The following is a 27,515-nucleotide window of genomic DNA, read 5'->3' on the forward strand; positions in this document are numbered from 1 at the left end:
ATGTGGGTCTCAAACCCACAACCCAGCCATTAAAGTCTCATGCTCTCCCAGTCCAGGGCCGTATGATCAGCAGCCTCACACGATACATTTTTATTGGCTGCGTTTATATCCCATCGTTTTCCTCCAAGGACTTCAAGGCGGCGTACGTGGGTTTCCCTGCTCCCCAGGTTTGTTGTGGAGATTAAATGAGGAAGGAGAAAGACCATGTATGCAGCCTTCAGCTGCTTGGGGAAAAAGGATAGCAAAGAGCACATAGCTCAGGGTTGCGTATGTGGACCATCACCCACCTTGCCTCTATCATCGCAACAACCCTGTGAGGTAGGTTAGGGAGAGATAGTAACCCTGTATGGACGGCTGCAATAGCTCGGTAGGGCATGAGACTTTCAATCTCAGGGCTGTGGGTCTGAACCCCACATTGGGCAAAAGATTCCTGCATTTGCAGGAGGCTGGACTAAATGACCCTCATAATCCCTTCCAACTCTATGATTCTACAGTTTGAATCCAAAACATAAGAACAAGACTCGGAAATGCTCTGATCTGCTCTGTCTCACACACAGCATCTGCCATCTTTCAAATAATAGTAATAATAATAATAAAATTTTATTTATATCCCGCCCTCCCCAGCCGAAGCCGGGCTCAGAGCGGCTAACAAAAATAAAACACAGCATTCTAAAATCCATTCATTCCAAAATCAATTCAAAAGCAAATTCATGGCAAACATTGGGCTAGAGTGCTGTGAGGATTACCAAAGGAGGGGGTCAGACTGTGCCCTGGCTAAAGCCTGGTGGAACAGCTCTGTCTTGCAGGCCCTGCGGAAAGATGTCAAGTCCCGCAGGGCCCAGGTCTCTTGTGATAGAGCGTTCTACCAGATCGGGGCCACAGCCCAAAAAGCCCTGGCTCTGGCTGAGGCCAGCCCAACCTCCCTGCGGCCCGGGATCTCCAAGATGTTTTTATTTTAAGACCGTAAGGTCCTCCGTGGGAAATGCCAGGAGAGGCGGTCCCGTAGGTACGAGGGTCCTAGGCCGTATAGGGTTTTAAAGGTTAAAACCAGCACCTTAGACCTGATCCTGTACCCCACCGGGAGCCAGTGCAGCTGGTATAGCACCGGGTGAATGTGATCCCACAGCGAGGACCCCGTAAGGAGTCTCACCACGGCATTCTGCACCCACTGGAGTTTCTGGGTCAGTCTCAAGGGCAGCCCCACGTAGAGCGAGTTACAATAATCCAGTCTGCAGGTGACCGTCGCGTGGATCACAGTGGCTAGCTCAGGGCAAGAGAGGTAAGGAGCCAACTGCTTAGCTTGGCGGAGATGAAAAAATGCTGCCTTTGTTATAGCGGCAATCTGCGCCTCCGTGGAAAGGGAGGTGGTCAAAGATTACACCCAAAGTAGGAGAAGGGGTAAAGCAGTCTTCTTTGCAAGACTGGAGTCAATTTATCCACAACCGCCTTTGCCAACCGAGTGCCCTTGTGTTGTTCTGGACTGCAACTCCAAAGAGGACCAGCCAGCACGACTGTGATGTGCTGCTGGGGGCACCAAGTCGGCAGAAGCTGATCTGCAAAAAGCAGACTCTCTCTTACACACAGAACCACAGGGAAGGCAGTTCAGCACGAGCTCAGTCAAGGCTAAACAGCGCAAGCGGGGGCCTGTTGGAGGGTGCCTGGCCTGGGCTCCCCCTCCCCTCCTGGCCCCCAAAGGGGGGGGGGGGAGGCGTCAACTGTGTCTGCATTCGACATCTCTCTCCACCCCCCACCCCCTTTGCCCTTTCCTCCAAGCTGCCGGAGAGCAGAGCAGGGGGTGCCGTGGACTGCAGAGCTATAATTGCTTCCAAGGAGCTAAATAATGTATGATCGCTGTTTGAGTGCAGCCTCTGCCCCCCCTCTTCCCCCCACCCCACCCTGGAGCCCTCCAGCGGGCAGCCTGACGCCAGAGAGGGAGAGAGAGAGAGCGGTCACGAGCCAGGAGGAATGGCGGCGCTCCCCCTGCTCCAAGCCACTCCTGAGGAACTGGGGCAAGTGGGCGCAGGGCTTTCCGCCATTCCCTGGTGGGGGAGAACAGGGGAGGGGCACAGAGCAAGGGGGGAGTGCTCCAGTCGTATCTCCATCCTAAACCGGGCAAAGGCAGGCTGCCCCCCCTACAATAATCCTGCCCACCTTTCCATATGCCCTTTTCTTTTACTCTCTTGCTAGAAGCTCAGCGTTGCCCTCACCCGTTCTGGAAGGCTCCTATAGAAGGGTCCAGAACGCACAGAGACTTGGCGCCTGCCCATTAATAATAATAATAATAATAAATTTTATTTATACCCTGCCCTCCCCAGCCAAGACCAGGCTCAGGGTGGCTAACAACCAATAATAAAAACAAGTTGATTAAAATACAGCTTAAAAAACAAGATTAAAATGCAGCATTAAAATGCAGCCTCTTCACAAGAGGAGAAAGGAAAAAAGAAAGAGGGGGAGGGAATCAAATTGATTCTAAGCCAAAGGCAAGGTGGAACAGCTCTGTCTTGCAGGCCCTGTGGAAAGAAATCAGGTCCTGCAGGGCCCTAGTCTCATGGGACAGAGCATTCCACCAGGTCAGAGCCATCACTGAGAAGGCCCTGGCCCTGGTGGAGGATAGTTGGGTTTCCTTAGGGCCTGGGACCTTTAAGCTATTATTATTCATGGACCTTAGGGTCCTCCGTGGGGCATATCGGAAGATGCGGTCCCGTAGGTACGAGGGTCCCAGGCCGTGAAGGGCTTTAAAGGTCAAAAGCAGCACCTTGAACCTGACCCTGTACTCCACCGGGAGCCAGTGCAGCTGGAAAAGCACTGGGTGAATCTGCTCCCATGGCAGAGACCCCGTGAGGAGCCTCGCTGCAGCATTCTGTACCCGCTGGAGTTTCTGGGACAGCTTCAAGGGCAGCCCTGGGTAGACAGAGGCAGAGGGTCTTCTCGGTGGTGGCGCCCGCCCTGTGGAACACCCTCCAATGAAGCGTCAAGGAAATAAACAACTATCTAACTTTTAGAAGAAACCTGAAGGCAACCCTGTATCGGGAAGCTTTTTAAGATTTAAAGTTTTATTATGGTTTTATATATACTGGAAGCAACCCCCTCAAGATAGGTGGGGTACAAATTTGTTGTTGTTGTTGTTGTTAGTGGACCACAAGCTGAACATGAGTCAGCAGCATAAAAAGCTAATGCTATTCTAGGCTGCCTCAACAGAAGTACAGTGGTACCTCGGGTTAAGAGCTTAATTCGTTCTGGAGGTCTGTTCTTAACCTGAAGCACCACTTTAGCTAATGGGGCCTCCTGCTGCTGCCGCGCCGCCAGAGCACGATTTCTGTTCTCATCCTAAAGCAAAGTTCTTAACCTGAAGCACTATTTCTGGGTTAGCGGAGTCTGGGTTAGCATCTGGAACCCGAGGCACCACTGTATACTGTCCAGATCAAGAGAAATAATAGTACTGCTCTATTCTACTTTAGTTAGCCCATATCTAGAACACTGTGTGTCCACTTCTGGGCACCACAATTTAAGAAGGATATTGACAAGCTGGAAGGTGGGCAGAGTGAGGACGATCAAGACGGAGAGCAGTATACAAGGGTCTGGAAACCAAGCCTTATGAGGAACGGTTGAAGGAGATGGACATGTTTAGCTTGGAGAAGAGAAGAATGAGAGGTGAGACGAGGGCCATTTTCAAATATCTCAAGGGCTATTCCGTGGAAAAGGGAACAAACTTTCCTGCTGCTCCAGGGGAGGACCCAAACCAATGGATTCAAACATTGACAGTAGAATGGACGACCTCAGAAGGTGATGGACTCTCCTTCGTTGGAGGTTTTTAAATAGTGGTTGTGTGGTCATCTATTAGAATTTTTTTTTAGCTGCAATTCAGATGCAGAGGGTTGGATCAGACGGCTCTTCCAACTCTACAATGATTCTATGATTCTATGAATTGTTGGAGGAAATGTGGAGTGATGGGAACGTACAGTCATATGTGGTGGGGTTGTCCGTTAGTTAATGAATTTTGAAAAGAGATTGGCATAGAAATATCGGGAATTGTGGTTAGGAAGGTGGGAATATCTAAATTAATGGTTCTTATTAGTCTGAGTAGCACCGAGTTAAAAAGAAAAAAGGAATGTAAATGGGTAAAATTGATGGTAACTGCAGCCAGACAGGTTATAGCGATTAACTGGAAAAATGCAGAAGAGCTAGGGGTGAACCAATGGAGGGAAAAACTGAATATTATAATTTTACAATATCTAACTGTGAAGATACACAGAATGAAAGGGTTTAAGGTCAGTGAGAAAGAGGAGGATTGGTTTGAGAAGATATTGAATTATTTGGCTAGGTTTGAACAATTTGGGGCAATTAAAATGTTAAAAGTTACATAAACCTTGTGGGTGGAGGAGTGTTAACGTATATAAAATTGTACATATGGTTGATTTGAATATGTTATTATTGATTACGTATACCCAATGTATCAGCTGCCTGGGGGGGGGTTTCACTGTTTGTGTTTTGGTTGTTGGTAAAAAATATTTAAACAATAAAAAAAGAGAACATGGGGGAATCGCGGAATTCACCCACCCACAGCCCAGCAACTCACATCAACAACCAGGAAACCGGAGGCTTGGATGTGGCGTCGGGCCATTGCGAAGCGCCCCAGCAGGTCTTTGCTCCGGTTGCTGAAGTTTGGGAACTCCCATCCGAGGAAAGCAAGCCTGTGAGAGAGTTTGGGGTGGGACGGGGAGAGAGAAAACAGAACTCAGCACCATCATGCACTCCCAAGAATACCGTATTTTTCACTCTATAAGACGCACCAGACCACAAGACGCACCTACCGTATTTTTTGCACCATAACACTCACTTTTTTCCTCCTAGAAAGTAAGGGGAAATGTCTGTGCGTGTTATGGAGGGAATGCCTACGGGTGGCATGCCTACGGATTTTCCTCCTCTAAAAACTACGTGCGTGTTATGGTCGGGTGCGTGTTATAGAGCGAAAAATACGGTAGTTTTTGGAGGAGGAAAACAAGAAAAAAAAATATTATAAATCTCAGAAGCCAGAACAGCAAGAGGGATCGCTGCGCAGTGAAAACAGCAATCCCTCTTGCTGTTCTGGCTTCTGGGATAGCTGCGCAGCCTGCATTCGCTCCATAAGATGCACACACATTTCCCCTTACTTTTTAGGAGGGAAAAAGTGAGTCTTGTAGAGCAAAAAATACGGTATCTTCTGCTTTTTGAGGAGCACCTGCCTGGCTGCCAGGGAGGCCACTGCTCATGAATGCCCCTTAGGCAGGCTTTAGTCAATATCTGCAACATGCCCTTCTTAATGATGGGTGGAGAAAACTCAAAAGGATTAGGCCAGAGGGTCCAACACACGGCTTGCGGAAATTTAAATCAGTGTGCGGCCGGCAGGTTCCGAAGTGCTCTTGCAGCCCCCTTGGCCTGAGAGGTTGGGCCGCCCTGGATTAGACGAATTCATGGAGAAGCCTATCAATGGCTACTAGCTCCCACCGTTGGAAGAAGCAATGGTTATGAAGACCAGTAGGGCTGGGTTTGGGCTGGGTGTTCATCAGTATGCGAGTGATACCCAGCTCCATCTCTCTTTCAAATCAGAACCAGGGAAGGCAGTGAAGGTCCTGTGTGAGTGTCTGGAGACGGTTGGAGGATGGATGACGGCTAACAGATTGAGGTTGAATCCTGACACGACAGAAGTACTGTTTTTGGGGGACAGGAGGCGGGCAGTTGTGGAGGATTCCCTGGTCCTGAATGGGGTCACTGTGCCCCTGAAGGACCAGGTGCGCAGCCTGGGAGTCATTTTGGACTCACAGCTGTCCATAGAGGTGCAGGTTAATTCTGTGTCCAGGCCGGCTGTCTACCAGCTCCATCTGGTACGCAGGATGAGACCCTCCCTGCCCACAGACTGTCTTGCCAGAGTGGTACATGCTCTAGTTATCTCCCACTTGGACTACTGCAATGTGCTCTATGTGGGGCTACCTTTGAAGGTGACCCGGAAACTGCAATTAATCCAGAATGCGGCAGCTAGACTGGTGACTGGGAGTGGCCGCCGGGACCACATAACACATTCTGAGAGATTTGCATTGGCTCCCAGTACGTTTCCGAGCACAATTCAAAGTGTTGGCGCTGACCTTTAAAGCCCTAAACGGTCTTGGTACTATATACCTGAAGGAGCGTCTCCACCCCCCTCATTCTGCCAGGAGACTGAGGTCTAGCACCAAGGGCCTTCTGGCGGTTCCCTCACTGCGAGAAGTGAGGTTATAGGGAACCAGGCAGAGGGCCTTCTCAGTGGTGGCGCCCGCCTTGTGGAACGCCCTCCCACCAGATGTCAAAGAGAACAACTACTACCAGACTTTCAGACGACATCTGAAGGCAGCCCTGTTTAGGGAAGCTTTTAATGTTTGATGCATTACTGTATTTTAATATTGCGTTGGAAGCCGCCCAGAGTGGCTGGGGAAACCCAGCCAGATGGGTGAGGCATAAATAATAAATTATTATTATTATTATTATTATTATTATTATTATTATTATTATTATTATTATTATTATTATTATTTCACCAGGACTACAACTTCCATCATCCCTGAGCACTGGTCCTGCTTGGGCTCAGGTTTGAGAAACGCTGCCCTAACCAACCGCCCCGAAGACTCACCTTCTGGCCCCGGGCGGGAGATGTTTAGATCCCTGGGCCTGGCCAGGAGCTGTGAAGTCTGCTACAGGCAACGGCTGGTTGTCTGCGTTAAGCACCATCTCGGCATCTGCGGACGGAAAAGAAAAGTCACTTCTGAGCTGACAATTCTCCTGTGGGCAGGGGCTCTTCAGGCCCCATGGACCAGCCGATCGGCAGGGCTTTCAAACCCAGTACCTGCCCTGCGTCTCATATATTGGTTAGGTGGGCACGGCTTAGCAAAAATGGCCACTGGGGACACCTGGTGTAGATTCCCCCCCCCCCCCCGATTAATTGGGTTGCTTAGTTTTGTTTTGGGAGTCACCCCGAGCAACTCACTGCAAGGCAACGTCTATGAAGCTAGCCTGATCTCCCAGCTCCTAGTCTGACACTCTAACCCAGCCTTTCTCAACCTGTGGGTCCCCAGATATTGGTGAACTACAACTCCCATCACCCCTAGCTAGCAAGGCCAGAGCTCAGGGATGATGGGAGTTGTAGTCCAACATCTGGGGACCCACAGGTTGAGAACCATCTAACCACTACACCCCACTGGCTTCCTAGAGTTCTTCAGCTATGGGACAGCTCAGTAAATTAAGAAGGTAAATAACTATGGGGAATGCAAAATTTCCCTTAGAAAAGGATCTGAAATATTTCCCTCGAATCTTAAGCTTGAAGCATTTTATCACATGGAAGAAGCAACAAACTTATTTTCTCCTGCGCTACAGGGAAGGACTCAAACCGATGGTTTCAAGTGACAAGAAAGGACTAAACATCAATAAAACTTTCCAACTGAGAGCTCTTTGATAGTAAAATAGTCTCTGTTCCAATTGTCTTCTAAATCCAGCCTGCGGACGGTTGGGAATCAGCGTGTTTTTACATGAGTAGAATGTGTCCTTTTATTTAAAATGCATCTCTGTGTTATATGTGGGGCCTGCCTAGTGTTTTCACATGAGTAGAACGTGTGCTTTGATTTAAAATGCATCTCTGCGTTATATGTGGGGCATAGGAATTCATTCATCCCCCCCCCCCAATATAGTCTGGCCCCCCACAAGGTCTGAGGGACAGAGGACTGGCCCCCTGATGAAAAAGTTTGCTGACCCCTACCCAAGAGGCTCGGCGGTTTAGACCACAGCGCCACCCGCGTCCTTATAAGGCACTATTACAGTATTCATAACCTACGGACCCAAGTGACACCCCCCAACTTGGCTGTGGGGTGGCATGAGATACAGTGGTACCTCGGGCTAAGAACTTAATTCGTTCCGGAGGTCCGTTCTTAACCTGAAACTGTTCTTAACCTGAAGCACCACTTTAGCTAATGGGGCCTCCCACTGCCGCCATGCAATTTCTGTTCTCATCCTGAAGAAAAGTTCGTAACCTGAGGCACTATTTCTGGGATAGCGGAGTCTGTAACCTGAAGCGTCTGTACCCCGAGGTACCACTGTAGAGATCTTGCCCCCTGGGACAAGAATATGCCCCTCCCTGTCGCCCAAGGGCTAAGAGGACCTCTCTGTAGGTGGGGCAAGATGTTGCCTTGCGAAGAGGAGGCCTGCACAGATATTTTCCTCTGCAAACCGCCTGCCCTCCAGTGCCCCATGCTGCCCCCCAAAACCGCACCAAGAGTGGGGCTCACCAAGCAGCCATCCGCAGTCCGTGTCCACCTCAAAGCGCACTTTCGCCGGGTCTCCAGCAACCACCTGCAGCACCTCCCTGAGGCTGCTCTGAAGGGGGGTGGGCTTCCTGCCCCCCTGGAGCCCCTTGCTGCCCAGGGCTTCCGGCGGCAGGAGGGGCCCTGCGTAGTCTGCGCACTCCAGGCAGGCAGCGGCGTTGATGTGGATCAGTTTGAGCCGGTAGTTGTGCCCTTTCGCCGAGGGGTCGTCTGCCGCAGGTGGAGGAAGGTAAGAGAGAGAGAGAGAGAGAGAGAGAGAGAGAGAGAGGGAGGGAACATTGCAGAATGGTGCAGAATGCCCGGCGAAACTCCTTACGGGATCCTCACCGTGGGATCTCATTCCCCCGGGTTATATACCGGCTGCACTGGCTCCCGGTGGAGTTCAGGATCAGGTTTAAGGTGCTGGTTTTAATCTTTAAAGCTGTTCCACCAGGCCTTTGGTCAGGGCGCAGCCTGACCCCCTCCTCTGGCAATCTGCACAGAATTTTGCTTGATGGTTGTCATTAATTTGATCTTAATTTGATTTTAATTAATTTTATAATGAATGTTTTTAGAATGTTGGACTATTTTGATTGTTGTTAGCCGCCCTGAGCCCAGCTTCGGCTGGGGAGGGCGGGATATAAATAAAATTTTTTTTTTTATTATTATTATTATTATTATTATTATTATTATTATTATTATTGTGATGGCCTGGGAATCGGATTCAGAGGCTGAACCTGAGGAAGCCCAGCCTGCACAGGAGTCCCCACCTCCAGGACTGGCTGAGCCGGGGCTGGGGCATGAGCCCGAAAGGTCCTCACCTGTGCTGGGTCCTCAGGTGGAGGCATCAGCTGAGTCTGCTCTGGCCCCTGAGGTGATGGAGGACCCATTGCCTGTCAGGGGAAGGTGAGGTTGCCTCTGGGTCCAGTAACCCTCCAGCCTCTCCTGAGCTGCAGAGGCTCAGGGCAGAGAGGCGGAGGGAACTAAGTTCCCGCAGGAGGAGTGCCTGCCTCCAGGCCAGGAGAGGCGAGTCACCAGAGGATCAGGGCTGCCCTATGCCTCGGGGCAGATAAAAGCCAACCAGCCCAGTCCCAGGTTGCGGGAGCAACATTGTTGGTAGCCTGTTCCTGCCTGAACCCTGTCCTGCTCTCCTGCCAGAGTTCCTGACCTCACCCAACTCCCTGCCTTGGACCCAGCTTCAGCCTTGACAGACAGCCCCCATACCATGCCCTCGACTTTGGACCACGCCGCACGGTAACCCCCCGGGACCAGCACACCTATACGGCCTAGGACCCTTGTACCTACGGGACCACCTCTCCTGGTATGTCCCATGGAGGACCTTACGGTCTTCAAATAAAAACATCTTGGAGGTCCCGGGCCGCAGGGAGGTTAGGCTGGCCTCGCCCAGAGCCAGGGCTTTTTCGGCTGTGGCTCCGATCTGGTGGAACGCTCTTGTCACAAGAGACTAGGGCCTTGTGGGACTTGACATCTTTCCACAAGACAGAGCTGTTCCACCAGGCCTTTGGCCAGGGCACAGTCTGACCCCCTCCTTTGGTAATCCTCACAGAACTCTGACCCAATGGTTGCAATTAATTTGATTTTGAATTGATTTTAGAATGAATTGATTTTAGAATGCTGTATTACTTTTACTGTTGTTAGCCGCTCTGAACCCGGCTTCAGCTGGGGAGGGCGGGATATACCGTATTTTTCGCTCTATAAGACACACATTTTCCCTCCTAAAGTAAGGGGAAGTGTGTGTGCGCCTTACGGAGCGAATGCAGGCTGCGCAGCTATCCCAGAAGCCAGAACAGCAAGAGGGATTGCTGCTTTCGCTGCGCAGCGATCCCTCTTGTTGTTCTGGCTTCTGGGATTCAGAATATTTTTTTCCTCGTTTTCCTCCTCCAAAAACTAGGTGCGTCTTATGGTCAAAAAATACGGTAAATTAAGGTTTATTATTATTATTATTATTATTATTATTATTATTATTAACAGGAAGCAGAATGAAACCCAATGGCAGGGTCAACGGCCAGGGAGTGGGGACAGTTGCTCGGCACCTCCTGGCCCTCTGCTAATGAAAGTTTAGTGTGGCAGCACTTACACTTTGGAACTCCCTGCCACTTGACATCAAGCAGGTGCCTGCGCTGTACTTTTATCAGAACCTCATTCTTGTCTGGGAGAAGCTAGTCCAGCTACTTACGAAGTTGAAGTAATCTTAATCAGTTTTTAACTTTTGTATGCAATAAAGTAGGGTTGTAGATTTTTATTTTTATTTTTGTAAACCGCTCTGAGGGTTCTTGTTTCGTTTTAACAATCAAGTGGTGTATTAATTTTATGGAATTTAATAATTTATTTTAAAAAATACTCTGGCTGATTTGACACCTGATGCCCTTTTATGAAGATCACCCGCTCTGGGACCCCACAGCTAATTCTCCCCTGGCCTCCTCGCTGGCCCAAATAGGACCAATTCAGCCAGCTAGACCTGGGGATTCCCCTGAATTGATTTTTGAATTTTATTGTTATTCATGTTTTTTATACTGTATTTTATGCTGCTTTTATAATTAAAGTGTTTTGAATTTGTTGTTAGCCGCCCTGAGCCCGGTTCTTGAACTGGGAAGGGTGGGGCATAAATAAAAAATTACTATTATTATTATTGTTGTGGAAGAGGGGTTCTTGGGTCTTCTTTTTCTAATTACATATTTTGTTTTGTTTTTTGTATTGTAATTTTATGCCGTGAACCACCCAGAGGTCTATGGGTATAGGGCAGAATACTAACAACCACAACAACAACAACAACAACAACAACAATAATAATAATAATAATAAATGAATAAAGATGGGGCCCAACACAGCAGGTACTATTTTGGGGCTAACCTAGAGCATGAGTGCTGTGCATAGCTCAGTCATTTCAGTGGGGCCTGAGCTGGAGCAGGGCTAAACAGGGCCCCGTACACAGCCCCTCCTATCCTATCCTCAGATGTGTCCCAACAACTCGCAGCACCCTACATCAGCTGTTTTTGGACTACAATTCCCATCATCCTTGACCACCAGCGAGGGATGATGGGAGTTGTAGTCCAAAAACAGCTGGAGGCCCAAGGTTGGGGAACACTGCCCTACATGAACTACAGTTCCCGGGATTCTTTGCGGGGTGAGGAAGCCAAGGCTGCATAAAAGCAGCAAATGTAGGGCACAGATGGAGCCTTAGATAATATATGATCTCTGTGCCAAAATCGTTTCGCTTTCTCCTTGGGGAGCAGCGCCACCTAGCAGTCAGATTCCCAACTCCAGGTCGGTCCTGAAAGGGGAAGGGAACGGGCATCTGAAAGGGGTCCCGTGGCCAGGGTAGGGTCAGAGTGCCCACTGCTAGCAAGCAGTTTTCCTGGTCCTTGGATCTTTTCCCCACTTCCTCACCACCCAGGTCACTTGCCCCCTCATCCGCTCATACCTAAGAAGCGAGTGCGAAACTCCGGCTCCAAAACTTTTTGCAGATGGGAAGCCTTGGCTTGTTGCAGAATGCAAAGGGACCACACCAGGTCAAGAAGCAGGTAGGGGTCTAAGTCACCCAAGTGGTCGTCCATCCCTCTGTGGACCTGGAAAGGAGGAAGAAGCAGGTTATTATTAGTAGTAATATACTGCCCTTCATCCGTAGATCTCAGAGTGGTTCACAGCGTAAGAATACAAGATAAAAACACAAAACACTGTGGAACCTTGGTTTTCAAACGTAATCCATTCCGGAAGAAGAAGAAGAAAAAGAAGAAGAGTTTGGATTTGATATCCCGCCTTTCACTCCCTTTAAGGAGTCTCAAAGCGGCTAACATTCTCCTTTCCCTTCCTCCACGACAACAAACACTCTGTGAAGTGAGTGGGGCTGAGAGACTTCAGAGAAGTGTGACTGGCCCAAGGTCACCCAGCAGCTGCGCGTGGAGGAGCGGAGACGCGAACCCGGTTCACCAGATTACGAGGCTACCGCTCTTAACCACTACACCACACTGGCTCTCCGTTCGACTTCCAAAACGTTCGAGAACCAAAGCAGTTCCGGTATTATTCGCTCCATAAGACGCACCTGACCATAAGAAGCACCTAGTTTTTAGAGGAGGGAAACAAGAAAAAAAAATATTCTGAACGAAACAGTGGATGTATGATTTTTGTGGTTCATGCTGTGGCCACAGACATGTGATCTGATGGTGAATTTAGGGTGACCCGATGCAAAAATCCTGAGGATCCATGTGGATCCGTGCTTTGTAACCACATTTTTGCGCCATTGCGGCCGCACAAAACAGTGGGTGCATAATTTTTTTGGTGCAGGCTGTAGCCATGGACATGCTATGTGATCTGATGGTGAATTTTGGGTGACCCAATGTAAAAATCCTGAGGACCCATGGGCTTTTACCTTCCCCCTCCCAGGCAGTCTCCCCTAGCGTCCCTTATCTCTCTTCCGATCCCTCCGATCAGCTGTTTCCTTTCAACACTCCCTTCCCTCTTGTTTGCCTTAGTGTCTTTTCCTGAGCTGGAGCAGTTTTTTGCTCCTCCTTTTCTTATAATTTCTCTCCTTATTGCTTTAATCTTCCTGTTTCCCCCCTTTGCAAGTTTGCTGTCTTTACCTCCCCCCTCCCAGGCAGACTCCTTTATCTCTAGCGTCCCTTATCTCTCTCCCCAATCGGCAAACCATCAGGGGCTTTGTTTCAACACCCACTTCCCTCTTTTTTTTTAAAAAAAAAAAAGCATGATCTGCTTTTCTCCCCTGGGCCATTTGGCTCCAGGGACCACGCATTCGCTCCATAAGACACGCAGACATTTCCCCTTACTTTTTAGCAAGAAAAAAAGGTCTTATGGAGCGAAAAATGTGGTAAGTACAGTACTTCTGGGTTTTTGGCGTTTGGAAACCAAAACGTCCGACTTCTGAGACTTTCGAAAACCAAGGTTCCACTGTACATAATACAAACAAGGACAGAACAAACCCTCAGAAACAAATACATTGGTACCTCAGGTTAAGTACTTAATTTGTTCTGGAGGTCCATTCTTAACCTGAAACTGTTCTTAACCTGAAGCACCACTTTGGCTAATGCGGCCTCCTGCTCCCGCCGTGCCGCCAGGGCACAATTTCTGTTCTGTTCTCATCCTGAAGCAAAGTTCTTAACATGAAGCACTATTTCTGGGTTAGCAGAGTCTGTAACCTGAAGCGTATGTAGCCCGAGGTACCACTGTAACCCTCGTTCCCCTCCTACAAACACAATCAAAAGGGGATTGGATGTTAGTCTCTTGGGCGGCGGCAGGGGAATACCTCTAGGCTGGCATTTGAGAACCTACTAAGAATCATGTACCGTATTTTTCATCCCATAGGACGCTCCGTCCCATAGGACGCACCTAGTTTTTTGGGGGGGAAATAAAGGGAATTTTTTTCCCCTTTATTTCCCCCCAAAAGCAGGTCGGGGAAACCGAACCAGGTCGAGGAACAGCGGGATGGCGGCGCTGCGCCTCCCTGCTGTCCCCAGAGCTTGTGGAGCTGGCCAATGTCTGTCCGGCGCACGGGGTGCTCTGCTTCAGGGCGCCCCGCCCGCCGTGCGGCAGGCTGCTATCTGCAGCGTGGGGAGCCCTGCGGGGAACTCCTGCAGGGCTCCCCACACTGCGGATGTGTTCCCGAAGCGCCAGGCACTCTGCTTTCAGCACGCCCGGCGCTCCAGGAAGCAGGCTGCTATCTGCAGCCTAGACATCCCTGCGGGACCTCTCGCAGGGCTGCCTAGGCTGCGGATGTCTTTCTGAAGCCTGGAGAGAGAGAGGGGTTGGTGCGCACGACCCCTCTCTCTCTCCAAGCTTCAGCGAAAGCCTGTATTCGCCCCATAGGCCGCACCCAGATTTCCCCTTCATTTCTGGAGGGGGGAAAGTGCGTCCTATAGGGCGAAAAATACAGTAATTGCAGAGTTGGAAGGGACCTCCCCAGGTCATCTAGTCCAACCCCCTGCAATGCAGGAATCTCTGCTAAAGCATCCCCGGCGGATGGCTACATTCTCCCTCCCTCTGCCCTCCCAAGATGAATAAAGGATTTTACTGTGCTATAGAAGGCGTCTCTGCAGCTGGGATGGAAGTTCAAGCGAGCAAAAGCGAGGACGACGTTGCTAAGGTGGACCAGGGAGTATTTTTCGGCGTTGTCCACGGTATGCTAAGAAAAGATGCATGGGGGGGGGGGGAGCGATTGAGTTCATTCATTTCAAAAGGTTATAGTTTAGCCATAAATATAGTTATAAAGACTAGAAACAGTTTCTACCCAAACATGATTTTGGTTTTAAACACATTGTAAGGAGCCTGAATGGGAGTATATTGTATTTAAAAACGGGGTATCAGAGTTTTTAGGGGGCTAACCAAGCTGGGATCGCAGGCTTGTTGGGTTTTGAATGTCTTGTGTAGATTTTTCAATTTCGTTGTTCTGTTTGGGACAATGGCAATATTCTCGTATCGTAAATGAATCAGAAACTACTTGAATGGGAATAGAAACCCCACCGCTTTCATCCTGGAATATTTTCATTGCTTGGTTAGCTCTCCAAGCCCCCACACAGACCCCTTTTTCACTCCACGCTCTCAAGGACCAGGCTAACACTTTGAATCAAGACAGGTATAACTTCCTCCTTCTCCTTTCTTAATTTTTTTTGTTTGAGTCTCTGAGAAAAGCTACCCCCAATCTTTTTAGCCTTTTGAAAGAGATCCTTTCTTTACTCTTCAGTTCAGGCATAGGCCAACTTGGCCCTCCAGATGTTTTGGGACTACAACTCCCATCATCCCTAGCTATTAGGATCAGTGGTCAGGAATGATGGGTATTGTAGTCCCAAAACATCTGGAGGGCCAAGTTGGCCTATGCCTGCTTTAGTTCAAGATGCATATGTACTGTCTGATTTGCTGCCCTATTGTACTTCTAGCCTCACTATCTGAAGCAGCATTCTGGTGGCCTCTCTTCTCATGTAATAAATCAACTTTTCTTTAATCCGCGTTTGTGTAAAAGTAAAAGGTAAAGTACCCCTGGATGGTTAAGTCCAGTCAAAGGCGACTCTGGGGTTGCGGCACTCATCTCACTTTCAGGCCGAGGGAGCCGGCGTACAGCTTCCGGGTCATGTGGCCAGCATGACTAAGCCGCTTCTGGCGAACCAGAGCAGCGCACGGAAACACCGTTTACCTTCCTGCCGGAGTGGTACCTATTGATCTACCGTATTTTGCGCACCATAGGACACACCGGACAATAGGACGCACCTTGTTTTAGAGGGGGGAGGGAAAAAAAATCTCTCACTCTCTGCCCAGCGCCCCGAGGCACTGCACAGAGAGGGGGAGAATTTCCCCCCTCTTGTTTTCCCCCTCTAAAACAAGGTGCCGTTTAAGGTGCGTTCAGACGCCTTCAGGCAGCTACCTTGGAAGCCTGGAGAGCGAGAGGGGTCGGTTCCTTTCGACCTGCTCTTTGGGGCTGGCGGGGGGAAGCCCACCACCAGCCCCAAAGAGCAGGTTGGGGAGCAGCGGAAAGGCGCACGGCTATAGAGGCTCCTGCCATAGCCGCATGTCACCTCTCCAGCCGGGAGAGGGTCGCTGGGCGCTTCTTTAGCCCCGCGCGCGCTCTCCCAGCTGGAGAGGTGGCGCGCGGCTAAAGAGGCTGCTGCAATAGCTGCGTGTCACCTCTCCAGCCGGGAGAGGGTTGCGGGGCTATGCTGTCTTCGCTCCAAAGGACGCACACACATTCCCCCTTCATTTTTGAAGGGGAAAAAGTGCGTCCTATGGTGCGAAAAATACGGTACTTGCACTTTGTCGTGCTTTCGAACTGCTAGGTTGGCAGAAATTGGGACCAAGCAACGGGAGCTCACCCTGTCGTGGGGATTTGAACCGCCGACCTTCCAATCGGCAAGCCCAAGAGGCTCAGTGGTTTCAACCACTTCCTCTGAGCACCAGGTTACGGGAATGCACATACAGTAGTAACTCCAGTTATGAACGGGATCTGTTCGTAGCTGTCAACTTTCCCCCCTTTTTAAGGGAAATTTCCTTATTCCGAATAGATAGATAGATAGATAGATAGATAGATAGATAGATTCTTTATTGTCATTACACAAGTGCAACATTGCACAAGTGCAACGAAATTGGATGCCATCCCTTAAAAACAACAAAAGCAACACAACAACAACAACCAAACAAACCACATTCCAGCCACACCCACACCCACACCCATCAAACTCCCAGGTCACACTATCGAGTTACTGCATTTAAGAAGGCCACAGCTCTTGGATAGAAACTATTTTTCAGTCTATTTGTCCTTGACTTGATGTTTCTGTATCTCCTGCCAGAAGGCAGTAGTACAAACAGACTGTGTCCCGGGTGAGATGCATCCTGCAGGATATTGTTTGCTTTCCTAAGACAGCGGGAACCGTACAGAATAGGATTCCTCGCAAGAAAAGGGGAAAGTTGACAGCTATGGATCTGTTCCAGAGGCCCGGCCATATCCCAAATATTTCGTAACTGGAGGACCGCTTCTGTACGCGTAGCAAACCCACTTCTGGGTTTGTTGCATTCGCAACCCGAAGATTACGTTACCCAAGGGTCCACTGTATTCATAACCAAGACACAGAAGGTCCTATACTTCTTGGTAGCATGTGCACATACATGTGAATTCTCGACACACATGTGGGTCCAGACACATACCTGGAGAATAATAATAATAATAATAATAATAATAATAATAATAATAATAATATTAATAAATTTATACCCTGCTCATCTGGCTGAGTTTCCCCAGCCACTCTGGGCGGCTTCCAATAGAGTGTTAAAAACAATACAGCATTAAATATTACAAACTTCCCGGAACAGGGCTGCCTTCAGATGTCTTTTAAAGATAACTACTTATTTCCTTCACATCTGAAGGGAGGACGTTCCACAGGGCAGGTGCCACCACAGAGAAGGCCCTCTGCCTGGTTCCCTGTAACCTCACTTCTCGCAGGGAGGGAACCGCCAGAAGGCCCTCGGCGCTGGACCTCAGTGTCCGGGCAGAATGATGGGGGTGGAGACGCTCCTTCAGGTCTACTGGGCGGAAGTCGCTTAGAGCTGTAAAGGTCAGCACCAACACTTTGAATTGTGCTCGGAAACATACTGGGAGCCAATGCAGATCTCTCAGGACTGGTGTTATGTGGTCCCGGCGGCTGCTCCCAATCAATGGCTCCTAGGAGGTTGCCTACGGGAAAACACAGCCCTCAAACTAAAGCAGGCTTCACTGATGAGTCTACCCCCAACGTTCAGCCTGGATACTGAGGTCCAGATCCAAGGTACTTCTGGCGGTTCCCTTCCTGCGAGAAGCAAAGCTACAGGGAAGAAGAAGGAGGAGGAGGAGGAGGAGTTTGGATTTGATATCCTGCCTTTCACTCCCTTTAAGGAGTCTCAAAGCGGCTAACTTTCTCCTTTCCCTTCCTCCCCCACAACAAACACTCTGTGAGGTGAGTGGGGCTGAGAGACTTCAAAGAAGTGTGACTGGCCCAAGGTCACCCAGCAGCTGCATGTGGAGGAGCAGGGAATCGAATCCGGTTCACCAGATTACGAGTCCACTGCTCTTAACCACTATAATATTAATAATAATTTATTATTTGTACCCCGCCCATCTGGCTGGGTTTCCCCAGCCACTCTGGGCGGCTTCCAACAGAGATGAAAAATACACTAAAATGTCACATATTAAAAACTTCCCTGAACAGGGCTGCCTTCAGATGTCTTCTGAATGTCAGGTAGTTGTTTATCGCTTTGACATCTGATGGGAGGGCATTCCACAGGGCGGGCGCCACTACCGAGAAGGCCCTCTGCCTGGTTCCCTGTAACTTGGCCTCTCGCAGTGAGGGAACCGCCAGAAGGCCCTCGGAGCTGGACCTCAGTGTCCGGGCAGAACGATGGGGGAGGAGACTACACCACACTGTCTCAAAGGAACAGGGCCATGGAACATGGGGGTTTGCCTCCACCTCTGCCCCTTACTCACCTGCGCAAAGGCCTCAAAGAGGGGCAGGTTGAGCCACTTGAGGTAAGCGAAGGACTTCAGGCAGCGCACCACGTCCCCAGGGGACAGCTCTGGAACGCGGGGATGGAGGTCTGCGGCGATTTTCTGGAAGACCTGGGTCTGGTGGAAACCCAACTTCCCTGAAGCAGAGAGGAGGAAACAGAAGTTGAAAGAAAAAGATGCCAGCTGCAGAAGAGGAGCTGTGGGTTAAACCAGAAGGTCGGCAGTTCGAATCCCCAAGACGGGGTGAGCTCCCGTTGCTCGGTCCCTGCTCCTGCCAAACTAGCAGTTCGAAAGCACGTCAAAGTTCAAGTAGATAAATAGGTACCACTCCAGCGGGAAGGCAAACAGTGTTTCCATGCGCTGCCCTGGTTTCACCAGAAGCAGCTTAGTCATGCTTGCCACATGACCCAGAAGCTGTACGCCAGCTCCCTTGGCCAATAAAGCGAGATGAGCGCTGCAACCCCAGAGTCGGCCACGACTGGACCTAATGGTTAGGGCACTGCAGCAGGGGACGCAGGTGGTGCTGTGGGTTAAACCACTGAGCCTAGGACTTGCCGATCAGAAGGTCAGCAGTTCGAATCCCCGTGATGGGCTGAGCTCCCGTTGCTCGGTCCCTGCTCCTGCCAACCTAACAGTTTGAAAGTACGTCAAAGTGCAAGTAGATAAATAGGTACCACTCCGGCGGGAAGGTAAACGGTGTTTCCGTGCGCTGCTCTGGTCCGCCAGAAGCAGCTTAGTCCTGCTGGCCACATGACCCGGAAGCTGTACGCCGGCTCCCTCGGCCAATAAAGCGAGATGAGCGCTGCAACCCCAGAGTCGGCCACGACTGGACCTAATGGTCAGGGGGCCCTTTACCTTTAATTTATTATTTATACCCTGCCCATCTGGCTGGGTTTCCCCAGCCACCCTGGGCGGCTCCCAACCGAATATTAAAAGAACAATACAGCATCAGACATTAAAAACTTCCCTGCTGCCTTCAGATGTCTTTTAAAAGTAAAATGATTGCTTATTGCCTTAACATCTGATGGGAGGGCGTTCCACAGGGCAGGTGCCACTACTGAGAAGGCCCTCGGCCTGGTTTCCTGTAAGAAGGGCAAGGAGTGGTATTTTTTGCCTTGTGACCTCCCCTTATTTTTATTTATTATGGTTCAGTAATTCTTTATTGTTACTGATAAGCGTACACTGTTTAATTATTATTTGCTGGATACTGAATATTGCTTTATTTGGTACAAGTTGTTTATTCTAAAGTTATTTTCTGTATTGGATCAGATTGTTATTACGTCTGTGGTCTTTGTTGTGTATTTTGTTGTTCCTTCGGTTTGTAAACTGCCTTGTGCATAGTAATATAGAAAGATCGTATACAAATTAAAAGGGAACTGAAAAATGAAGTGATACCTGTTGGCACAAATTAAGTTTCAGCTGGCCTGCCCGCACTAACCCCAAAACTACTTCCAAACACCCCTTATCGTCCAGCCCGGACACTGAGGACCAGCTCTGAGGGCCTTCTGGCGGTTCCCTCCCTGTGAGAAGCCAAGTTACAGGGAACCAGGTATAGGGCCTTCTAGGTGGTGGCGCCCACCCTGTGGAACACCCTCCCGTCAGATGTCAAGGAAAGAAAAAACTATCTGACTTTTGGAAGACATTTGAAGGCAGCCCTCTTTAGGGAAGTTTTCAATGTCTGATGTTGTATCATACAGTGGTACCTCGGGTTACAGACGCTTCAGGTTACAGACTCCGCTAACCCAGAAATAGAACCTCGGGTTAAGAACTTTGCTTCGGAATGAGAACAGAAATCGTGCTCCGACGGCGCGGCAGCAGCAGGAGGCCCCATTAGCTAAAGTGGTGCTTCAGGTTAAGAACAGTTTAAGGTTAAGAACGGACCTCCAGAACGAATTAAGTTCTTAACCCGAGGTACCACTGTATTTTTAATATTCTGTTGGGAGCTGCCCAGAGTGGCTGGGGAAACCCAGCCAGACGGGAGGGTATAAATAATAAATTATTATTATTATTATTATTATTATTATTATTCCTCCAAACCCTCTCCAGCCCCTCCACCTTAGATGTCATGTGGCCAGGGAAGGGGAGGGTGTCACACTGCTGTTTGAAGCAGTACCTGTACACTCTGTCTGCTTCCTGGTGCGTAATAGTAATAATAATAATAATAATAATACTTTTTTATTTATATCCCGCCCTCCCCAGCTGAAGCCAGGCTCAGAGCGGCTAACAACAATCAAAGTAACACAGCATTCTAAAATCCATTCATTCTAAAATCAATTCAAAATCTAATGGCAGCCATTGGGCTAGAGTTCTATGAGGATTACCAAATTACTGTACTGGGCAGAAGGGTTAAAGGGATGCGCCCGTTTTTTAAAAGGAAGCCTCCGCTCACCGTAGGCAAAAGCCAGATCCAGGAGGATGCTGGTGGTGAAAGTGAAGTGCTTCTGGACCAAGTGGTAGGAGATTGCCCGGAGCAGAGGGATGGAGCGGCGGTTCTGGATCGCCAAGGCAACGGCGACTCTCCGGGTGTCCTCTGGGGTGAACTGCTCAGCCAACTCCAGGCTCTGTTGACAAAGATGATGGATGTGAAAAATGGATGAAGGTCTAACCCAGGGGGAGATACACTATCGGCATATTTTACCCCAAATGGAAACCTTCCTTGCAACTTTCTCATTGGTATAAAGCATGGGTAGGCAAACTAAGGCCCCGGGGGCAGGATGCGGCCCAATCGCCTTCTTAATCCGGTCCGGGAATCAGCGTGTTTTTACATGAGTAGAATGTGTCCTTTTATTTAAAATGCATCTCTCGGTTATTTGTGGGGCATAGGAATTTGTTCGTTTACCCCCCTCCAAAATATACCATATTTTTTGCTCTATAAGACTCACTTTTTGCCACCTAAAAAGTAAGGGGGAATGTGTGTGCGTCTTATGGAGCGAATGCAGGCTGTGCAGCTATCCCAGAAGCCGGAACAGCAAGAGGGATTGCTGCTTTCACTGCGCAGCGATCCCTCTTGCTGTTCTGGCTTCTGAGATTCAGAATATTTTTTTTCTTGTTTTCCTCCCCCCAAAACTAGGTGTGTCTTGTGGTCTGGTGCATCTTATAGAGCGAAAAATATGGTAGACTGCCCCCCCACAAGGTCTGAGGGACAGTAGACCGGCCCCCTGCTGAAAAGGTCTGGTATAAAGGTTTAGCAGTAGCTGAAAATCTAACTCGCAAATTACAAGTTGCCAAAGGCTAGGAGGACCCTGATGAAAGTCTATGCTGTTTGGTGCGATTTTATCTTATATGCAACTAAGGCAGACAACACAAGACTTCTCCACCACAGTACAAAGTGAAATTTTGTTTTCCTAACGGCCTTCAGTACTTTGCCAACCTAATACTAAGTCTCTCTCAGGCACACTGTGCTGAATGTCGGTACTTCTGCTATATCTATTGTATCAATTGGTTTGATTTACTTTTATATCTTTTAAAAGAAAAATGATTTTGCTGCAAATCCCAGGTGGAGCTACCTCTTGAGATATGGTTCAATAATATTGGGGATATAGAGCTAGTTCAGAACAATGAACTAGGCTTAGAAGAGCTGCAAATGGGGTTGTAAAGGAAAATGCCTTTGAGAAAACCGGGTTTCCCTTCTTTTCACATGCAAGGGGAAAAGAAAGCTCTCCCACCAGCCTCACAAACCTGTCTGTGAAGCGCCTAGGTCAGCCTTTCTCAACCTGTGGGTCCCCAGATGTTGTTGAACTACAACTCCCATCATCCCCGAGCTCTGGCCTTGCTAGCTAGGGGTGATGGGAGTTGTAGTTCAATAACATCTGGGGACCCACAGGTTGAGAAAGGCTGCCCTACATGGACTGCCAATGTTTTAAAATCATGTAGAATGACATTTGCCTGGCACCTGCTTCGTATAATACAGGCAAGGTGGTCAAAAAACTGTTCTATTTTCTCAGGTTTAAATCAACACGTTGTGGCTGGTTTTCCGAGCTACTCCGCAACTGCTATTGTTACACTATGCATTGCTTTGTACAGTGGCACCTTGGTTCTCAAACGCCTTGGTACTCAAACAACTTGGAACCCAAACACTGCAAATGAAGAAGTGTTCCGGTTTACGAACTTTTTTCAGAAGCCGAACGTGCTCCGTTTTGAGTGTTACGCTTCCGATTTGAGTGCCACACTCCCGTTTTACAATGAGGTCTGTCTGTTTTTACTAATTATTTTGCGTTTCTGTTTTTGCGGCTCTTTTCCGTTTTGTTTTTGTGACTGTGTGTAACCCAGTTCAGCTACTGATGGACTGACTGTGTGACTGCCGGACATCGTTTATTGCTTTCATTTTATGGATCAGTGGTCTCGTTAGATAATAATAAATAATAACATCTTTTTATTTATACCCCGCCCTTCCCGGTTCAAAAACCAGGCTCAGGGAGGCTAACAAATTTAAAACACTTTAAAACAATTATAGACAGCATAAAATACAGTATAAAAACAGGAATGACAATAAAATTCAAAAATCAATTAGATAATCCCCAGGCAGGGCTACCTGGCTGAATTGGTCCTACTTGGGCCAGCTGCCCAATTCATGTTCAATTGCTGTTTTACGGGGTTGTTTTTAAAAGCCTGGAACGGATTAATCCATTCTGCACTACTTTCTCTGGGAAAGTGCGCCTTGGTTTTGGAACGGACTTCCGGAACGGATTAAGTTTGAGAACCAAGGTACCACTGTACTGTATTCTGTGTTTTATTGACTTTGTACGTAGCCATTCAACTGCATTTTAATAACAAATAAATCCCGTGCATTTCCTCTCCCTTCACCCCCGGTGTCCAACTGTACCAGTTCCTGCCACTACCTTATCCTCCAGTCTCTCCATCAGTGCTGGGGAGAGGGGCCCCACTTTAGACATCAGCATCACCACCGTCCTGACGTCCGAAATCTCCGTCCAACGCAGCTCGAGATGTTTCAGCACGTCGCTGAGCAGCTCGCTCGGGTGTCCCTTGGGGACGCTGGTGGCCACGTGCTCAGCCAGGAAGGCCAGGTTCTTGAAGGTCAGGCGCCTCAGCCGCCAGCGCACCTCCTGCTCCACCGAGCGCATCTCCGGCCTGCTTCGCTCCAGGCCCAGGAGGTCGAGGCTCTTAAAAAGGCTCACCAGTGCGGTGTTCCATACCTGAGTCCCCTGCGCAAAAAAGAAGATTGATGATAGAAAGAGGAAGATATTTAGCTCTCCCAGAAGCAGAGTGTCTCTGCAAATGTAGTAAACAGAAACCTGATAAAAAGGTAAAGGTAAAGGGACCCCTGACCATTAGGACCAGTCGCGGCCGACTCTGGGGTTGCGGCGCTCATCTCGCTTTATTGGCCGAGGGAGCCGGTGTACAGCTTCCGGGTCATGGGGCCAGCATGACTAAGCCGCTTCTGGCGTACCAGAGCAGCGCATGGAAACACTGTTTACCTTCCCGCCGGAGTGGTACCTAGTTATCTATCTACTTGCACTTTGAGGTGCTTTCGAATTGCTAAGTTGGCAGGAGCAGGGACCAAGCGACAGGAGCTTACCCCGTTAGGGGATTCGAACCGCCGACCTTCTGATCAGCAAGTCCTATGCTCTGTGGTTTAACTCACAGCGCCACCCACGTTCCTCAGGAACCTGACACTTTGGAGCATATTTTCTTGTGATTTTGGCATTTATGCCAGAAGACAATTATTAGAGGCCTTACAACTCAACAGGCTCAATTCTATGCTACCAACGGTTCATTCCTCAGACAGGAATGATCAAATGACTTTAATAGTGGCTGAATTTTTGAGTGCTGTCCATGTAGAAAGACTGGGCCATTATAAAGAGATTTAGTGGTCCTTAGCTGATTGGTGATGTGGTAGTGTTATATTGTATTATTTATGCAAATTGATTCTGGGAAATGATCCACGAAGAAATAAAAAAATTAATACAGGTTTCATATAAGAAAAGGGCAGAAGCATACTTATTATGAATTTTGAGTAAGGATATCCCCAAAGATAAAATTAACATATTCCTATACGCAACAACAGCAACAAGCTGGTGGCCAGTTACTGGAAAGGAAATAACATCCCAACGAAAAGGGAATGGTTAAGTAAACTATGTGAGTATCTGGAGTTAGCAAAACTGACGGATATAATAAGGCATAAATCTAAAACTATGGTACAGAAACAATGGGAATGCTTAAATGAATATTTACACAAACAGCGATCAAACACGAAAGTTTTGGTTGTGCTTCACCTTGTGAAGAATACAGAGAATACAAAGATTAGATGGACTATGAAAGAATTTAAGGAAAGGAAGTTACTGAAGAACAGGCGTAAAGGTGAATTAGATAACCAAGAGACGCGTGGTGAAGGCGGTGGAAGTCTTTTATAATATTTTAACTAGGATTTATATATTGTAATGTTTGAAGTATGAATTTGGAATCACTGATTATGAAAAGTATTTTTTCTCTTCATCCTTTTTCTTGTTTCTTTCTTTTATCTTTTATGTCTTTCTTCTTTTCTAGTCTGCATTCTGGAAAATTGTGTAGATAAATGTTTTTGTGTATTCTTTCTATTTCTTTCTTTTTTTCTTTTCATTTTTTTGTAACGTCTAATAAAATTAAATAAAAATAAAATACCGTATTTTTCGCTCTATAAGACGCACCACACCACAAGACACACCTAGTTTTTGGAGGAGGAAAACAAGGAAAAAAATATGCTGAATCTCAGAAGCCAGAACAGCAAGTGGGATCGCTGTGCAGTGAAAGCAGCAATCCCTCTTGCTGTTCTGGCTTCTGGGATAGCTGCGCAGCCTGCATTCGCTCCATAAGACGCACACACATTTCCCCTTACTTTTTAGGAGGGGAAAAGTGAGTCTTATAGAGCAAAAAATACGGTAAATAAAAAAATGCCAGTTGCTGGAAAGCACAGATGGGAAGAGGGCTCTTGCGCTCGGATCCTGCTTGCACGTTTCCCATGTTACGCATCTGGTTGGCCCATGCGAGAATAGGATGCTGGACTAGGTAGGGGCCGCTGGCCTGGTCCTGCAAGCTCCCAAACTCTATATTTTAACTGGAAAAGTTGGGGGTCGTCTTATACACCCAGCCATCTTGTACGCCAGAAAATACGGTACATTCAGTTTAGACTGGAGGGTCGTGGAAAACTCCTTTTAAGGGACCCTTCTACTGGAGAAATCCTTTCTTCCCCGAGGTCTTGCAGGAGCTCAGGCCTAAGAGCAGAAATACATTTTGATACGGGCTACCTTTCACCTGCCACAACGAATTTTTATTTGTCCCTGTTCGGAAAACTGGACTTTGACCAGGGAGGACTTCTTTCACTACGTGCAAACAGAAGAATAACTTTTCCTCTCGGGGTTCTTGCGAGGGGAAGCCCAAGGAACTGCAAGCCTCTTTGCAAGTTACAGGTGCCTTCAGTCGGCGGTTTTGTCCTGTGTTTTTATGTTATGAACTGCCCTGAGGTCTACAGTATAGAAATCAAATAAATGAATTTTGAATGAATTTCACCCTTCTTTGTAGCTAGCTGCTTACCATAAGCCTCTAACAAATAAAGCTCAGTGTTAGAATCGAGAAAGCAAATTCAGAATGGGAAATAAAACGACATTTACACCCTGGTGTTCCTCCAAGGACCACACCACATGCCCCCACTCCCCATTTTACCCTCACAGCAACCCCGTGAGGTAGGTCAAGCTTAGAGAGATCACAATTGGCCCAAATTAACCCACTGAGCTTTGTAATAATATAATGTTACAATAATAAATTATTAGGCAAAGATCGTAAGACGACCCGGATGGTCGCCAGATTCTGTGTACAGATCCGTAGGCGCAGACCATCCCCCGACCCAAACGAGTTCATTAAGAAAACCCCCAAACTCGGTTTCATGGGCGACCCTGAGTCATCTCTCTGCGGCAGCATATCTTAAAGTTTTAAGTGTCTATACGCTTATAATAATATAATAATAATAATAATTTATTATTTATACCCCGCCCATCTGGCTGGGCCTCCCCAGCCACTCTGGGCGACTTCCATAAAAACCAAAAATACAGTAAAATATCACACGTTAAAAACTTCCCTGAACAGGGCGGCCTTCAGATGTCTTCTGAATGTCTGGTAGTTGTTTTTCTCTTTGACATCTGATGGGAGGGCGTTCCCACAGGGCAGGCGCCACTACCGAGAAGGCCCTCTGCCTGGTTCCCTGTAGCTTCACTTCTCGCAGGGAGGGAACCGCCAGAAGGCCCTCGGCGCTGGATCTCAGCGTCCGGGCAGAATGATGGGGGTGGAGACGCTCCTTCAGGTATACTGGATCGAGGCCGTTTAGGGCTTTCAAGGTCAGCACCTTTATCACATTTATAAATTTTAAATTTATCGTTGTGCATTGTTTTAAATGTTTTCCTTCTGGGATTGGACCCCCAAGTGTTTCATAAGCTGGTCTCTGACCGTAATAAATTATCTATCTGTCAATCAATCAATCAATCAATCAATAAGAATGAAAGAATAAGCAGCCACCTGCCTGTTTTCACTTACAGGCTGCAGAACCCACCTGCCTGTGTATAATCTGAAGCAGGTCTTGGAAGCGCACATCACGCAAGATGCTATCGGGGTCCAGTTTTTTCTCCGCCACTAGACGGGAGAGTCGGGAGATTATAATGGCCGCTTGGTTTGCGTTGACGGCGTAAAGCTCCTCCAAGTGCAAGAGTTCCTCTGCAGTGGACGCCGAGTTGATGACGTCCTCCAGCTCGCTGCGTTCGGGGGCCGCCCTGTCCGCCTGCTCCTTGACTGAGAGTTTGTCTGTGGGCCTCGAGAGGCTGAAAGCAGTCAACGGGGCGGAAGGGGTTTGGGGCGGCCCTCTGGCCATCACCATCATGCTTCCTGCGGACGCCACGTGAGCTCGGGCGCACAAGGGGGACGAGAGCCTGTAGAGCCGATACCAGCGGTGCAGCAGCTTGGCTGCCATTTTGTAGCAAGGCCCAAGGGGAGCGAGGAGCAGGACGAAGGGGAAGGGGAACAGAGCTGGGCGGGCATCAACTCATCTCCAAGAAGCTGAATAAGAACAGGGAGAAAATGTGAAGGCAGCTCGTGAGGACTTTCCATAACTTATTTATAAAAATATTTGTATACCACCATGTCATGAAAGGGACACGGGTGGCGCTGTGGTCTAAACCACTGAGCCTCTTGGGCTTGCCGATCGGAAGGTCGGCGGTTCGAATCCCCGTGACGGGGTGAGC

At 48.5% G+C, this 27,515-nt stretch overlaps 2 protein-coding genes across 2 annotated transcripts in view; both read right to left on the reverse strand.

Moving 5' to 3' along the window:
- The window catches only part of TBRG4 (transforming growth factor beta regulator 4), a 35,986-nt gene that overhangs the window by 3,221 nt on the left and 5,250 nt on the right, over positions 1-27,515 (reverse strand). Inside the window, exons 2-10 of the mRNA XM_083704122.1 lie at positions 26,831-27,330; positions 23,133-23,456; positions 20,684-20,855; positions 18,274-18,431; positions 14,344-14,454; positions 11,743-11,887; positions 8,286-8,531; positions 6,641-6,746; positions 4,577-4,691 (exon numbers count right to left, since the gene is read on the reverse strand). Of these exons, the coding sequence (XP_083560248.1) occupies positions 4,577-4,691; positions 6,641-6,746; positions 8,286-8,531; positions 11,743-11,887; positions 14,344-14,454; positions 18,274-18,431; positions 20,684-20,855; positions 23,133-23,456; positions 26,831-27,244 (1,791 nt within the window). The 5' untranslated portion in view covers positions 27,245-27,330. The remainder of the gene's footprint in view (positions 1-4,576; positions 4,692-6,640; positions 6,747-8,285; positions 8,532-11,742; positions 11,888-14,343; positions 14,455-18,273; positions 18,432-20,683; positions 20,856-23,132; positions 23,457-26,830; positions 27,331-27,515) is intronic.
- Positions 26,491-27,515, reverse strand: part of BCDIN3D (BCDIN3 domain containing RNA methyltransferase) — a 243,403-nt gene continuing 242,378 nt past the window's right edge. The window contains exon 3 of the transcript XR_014556505.1: positions 26,491-26,626. The gene's annotated coding sequence lies outside the window, so the exon portion shown is untranslated. The remainder of the gene's footprint in view (positions 26,627-27,515) is intronic.

This window comes from Podarcis gaigeae (genome assembly GCF_964106915.1).
Source record: "Podarcis gaigeae genome assembly, chromosome: 12".
Taxonomy (NCBI): Eukaryota; Metazoa; Chordata; class Lepidosauria; order Squamata; family Lacertidae; genus Podarcis; species Podarcis gaigeae.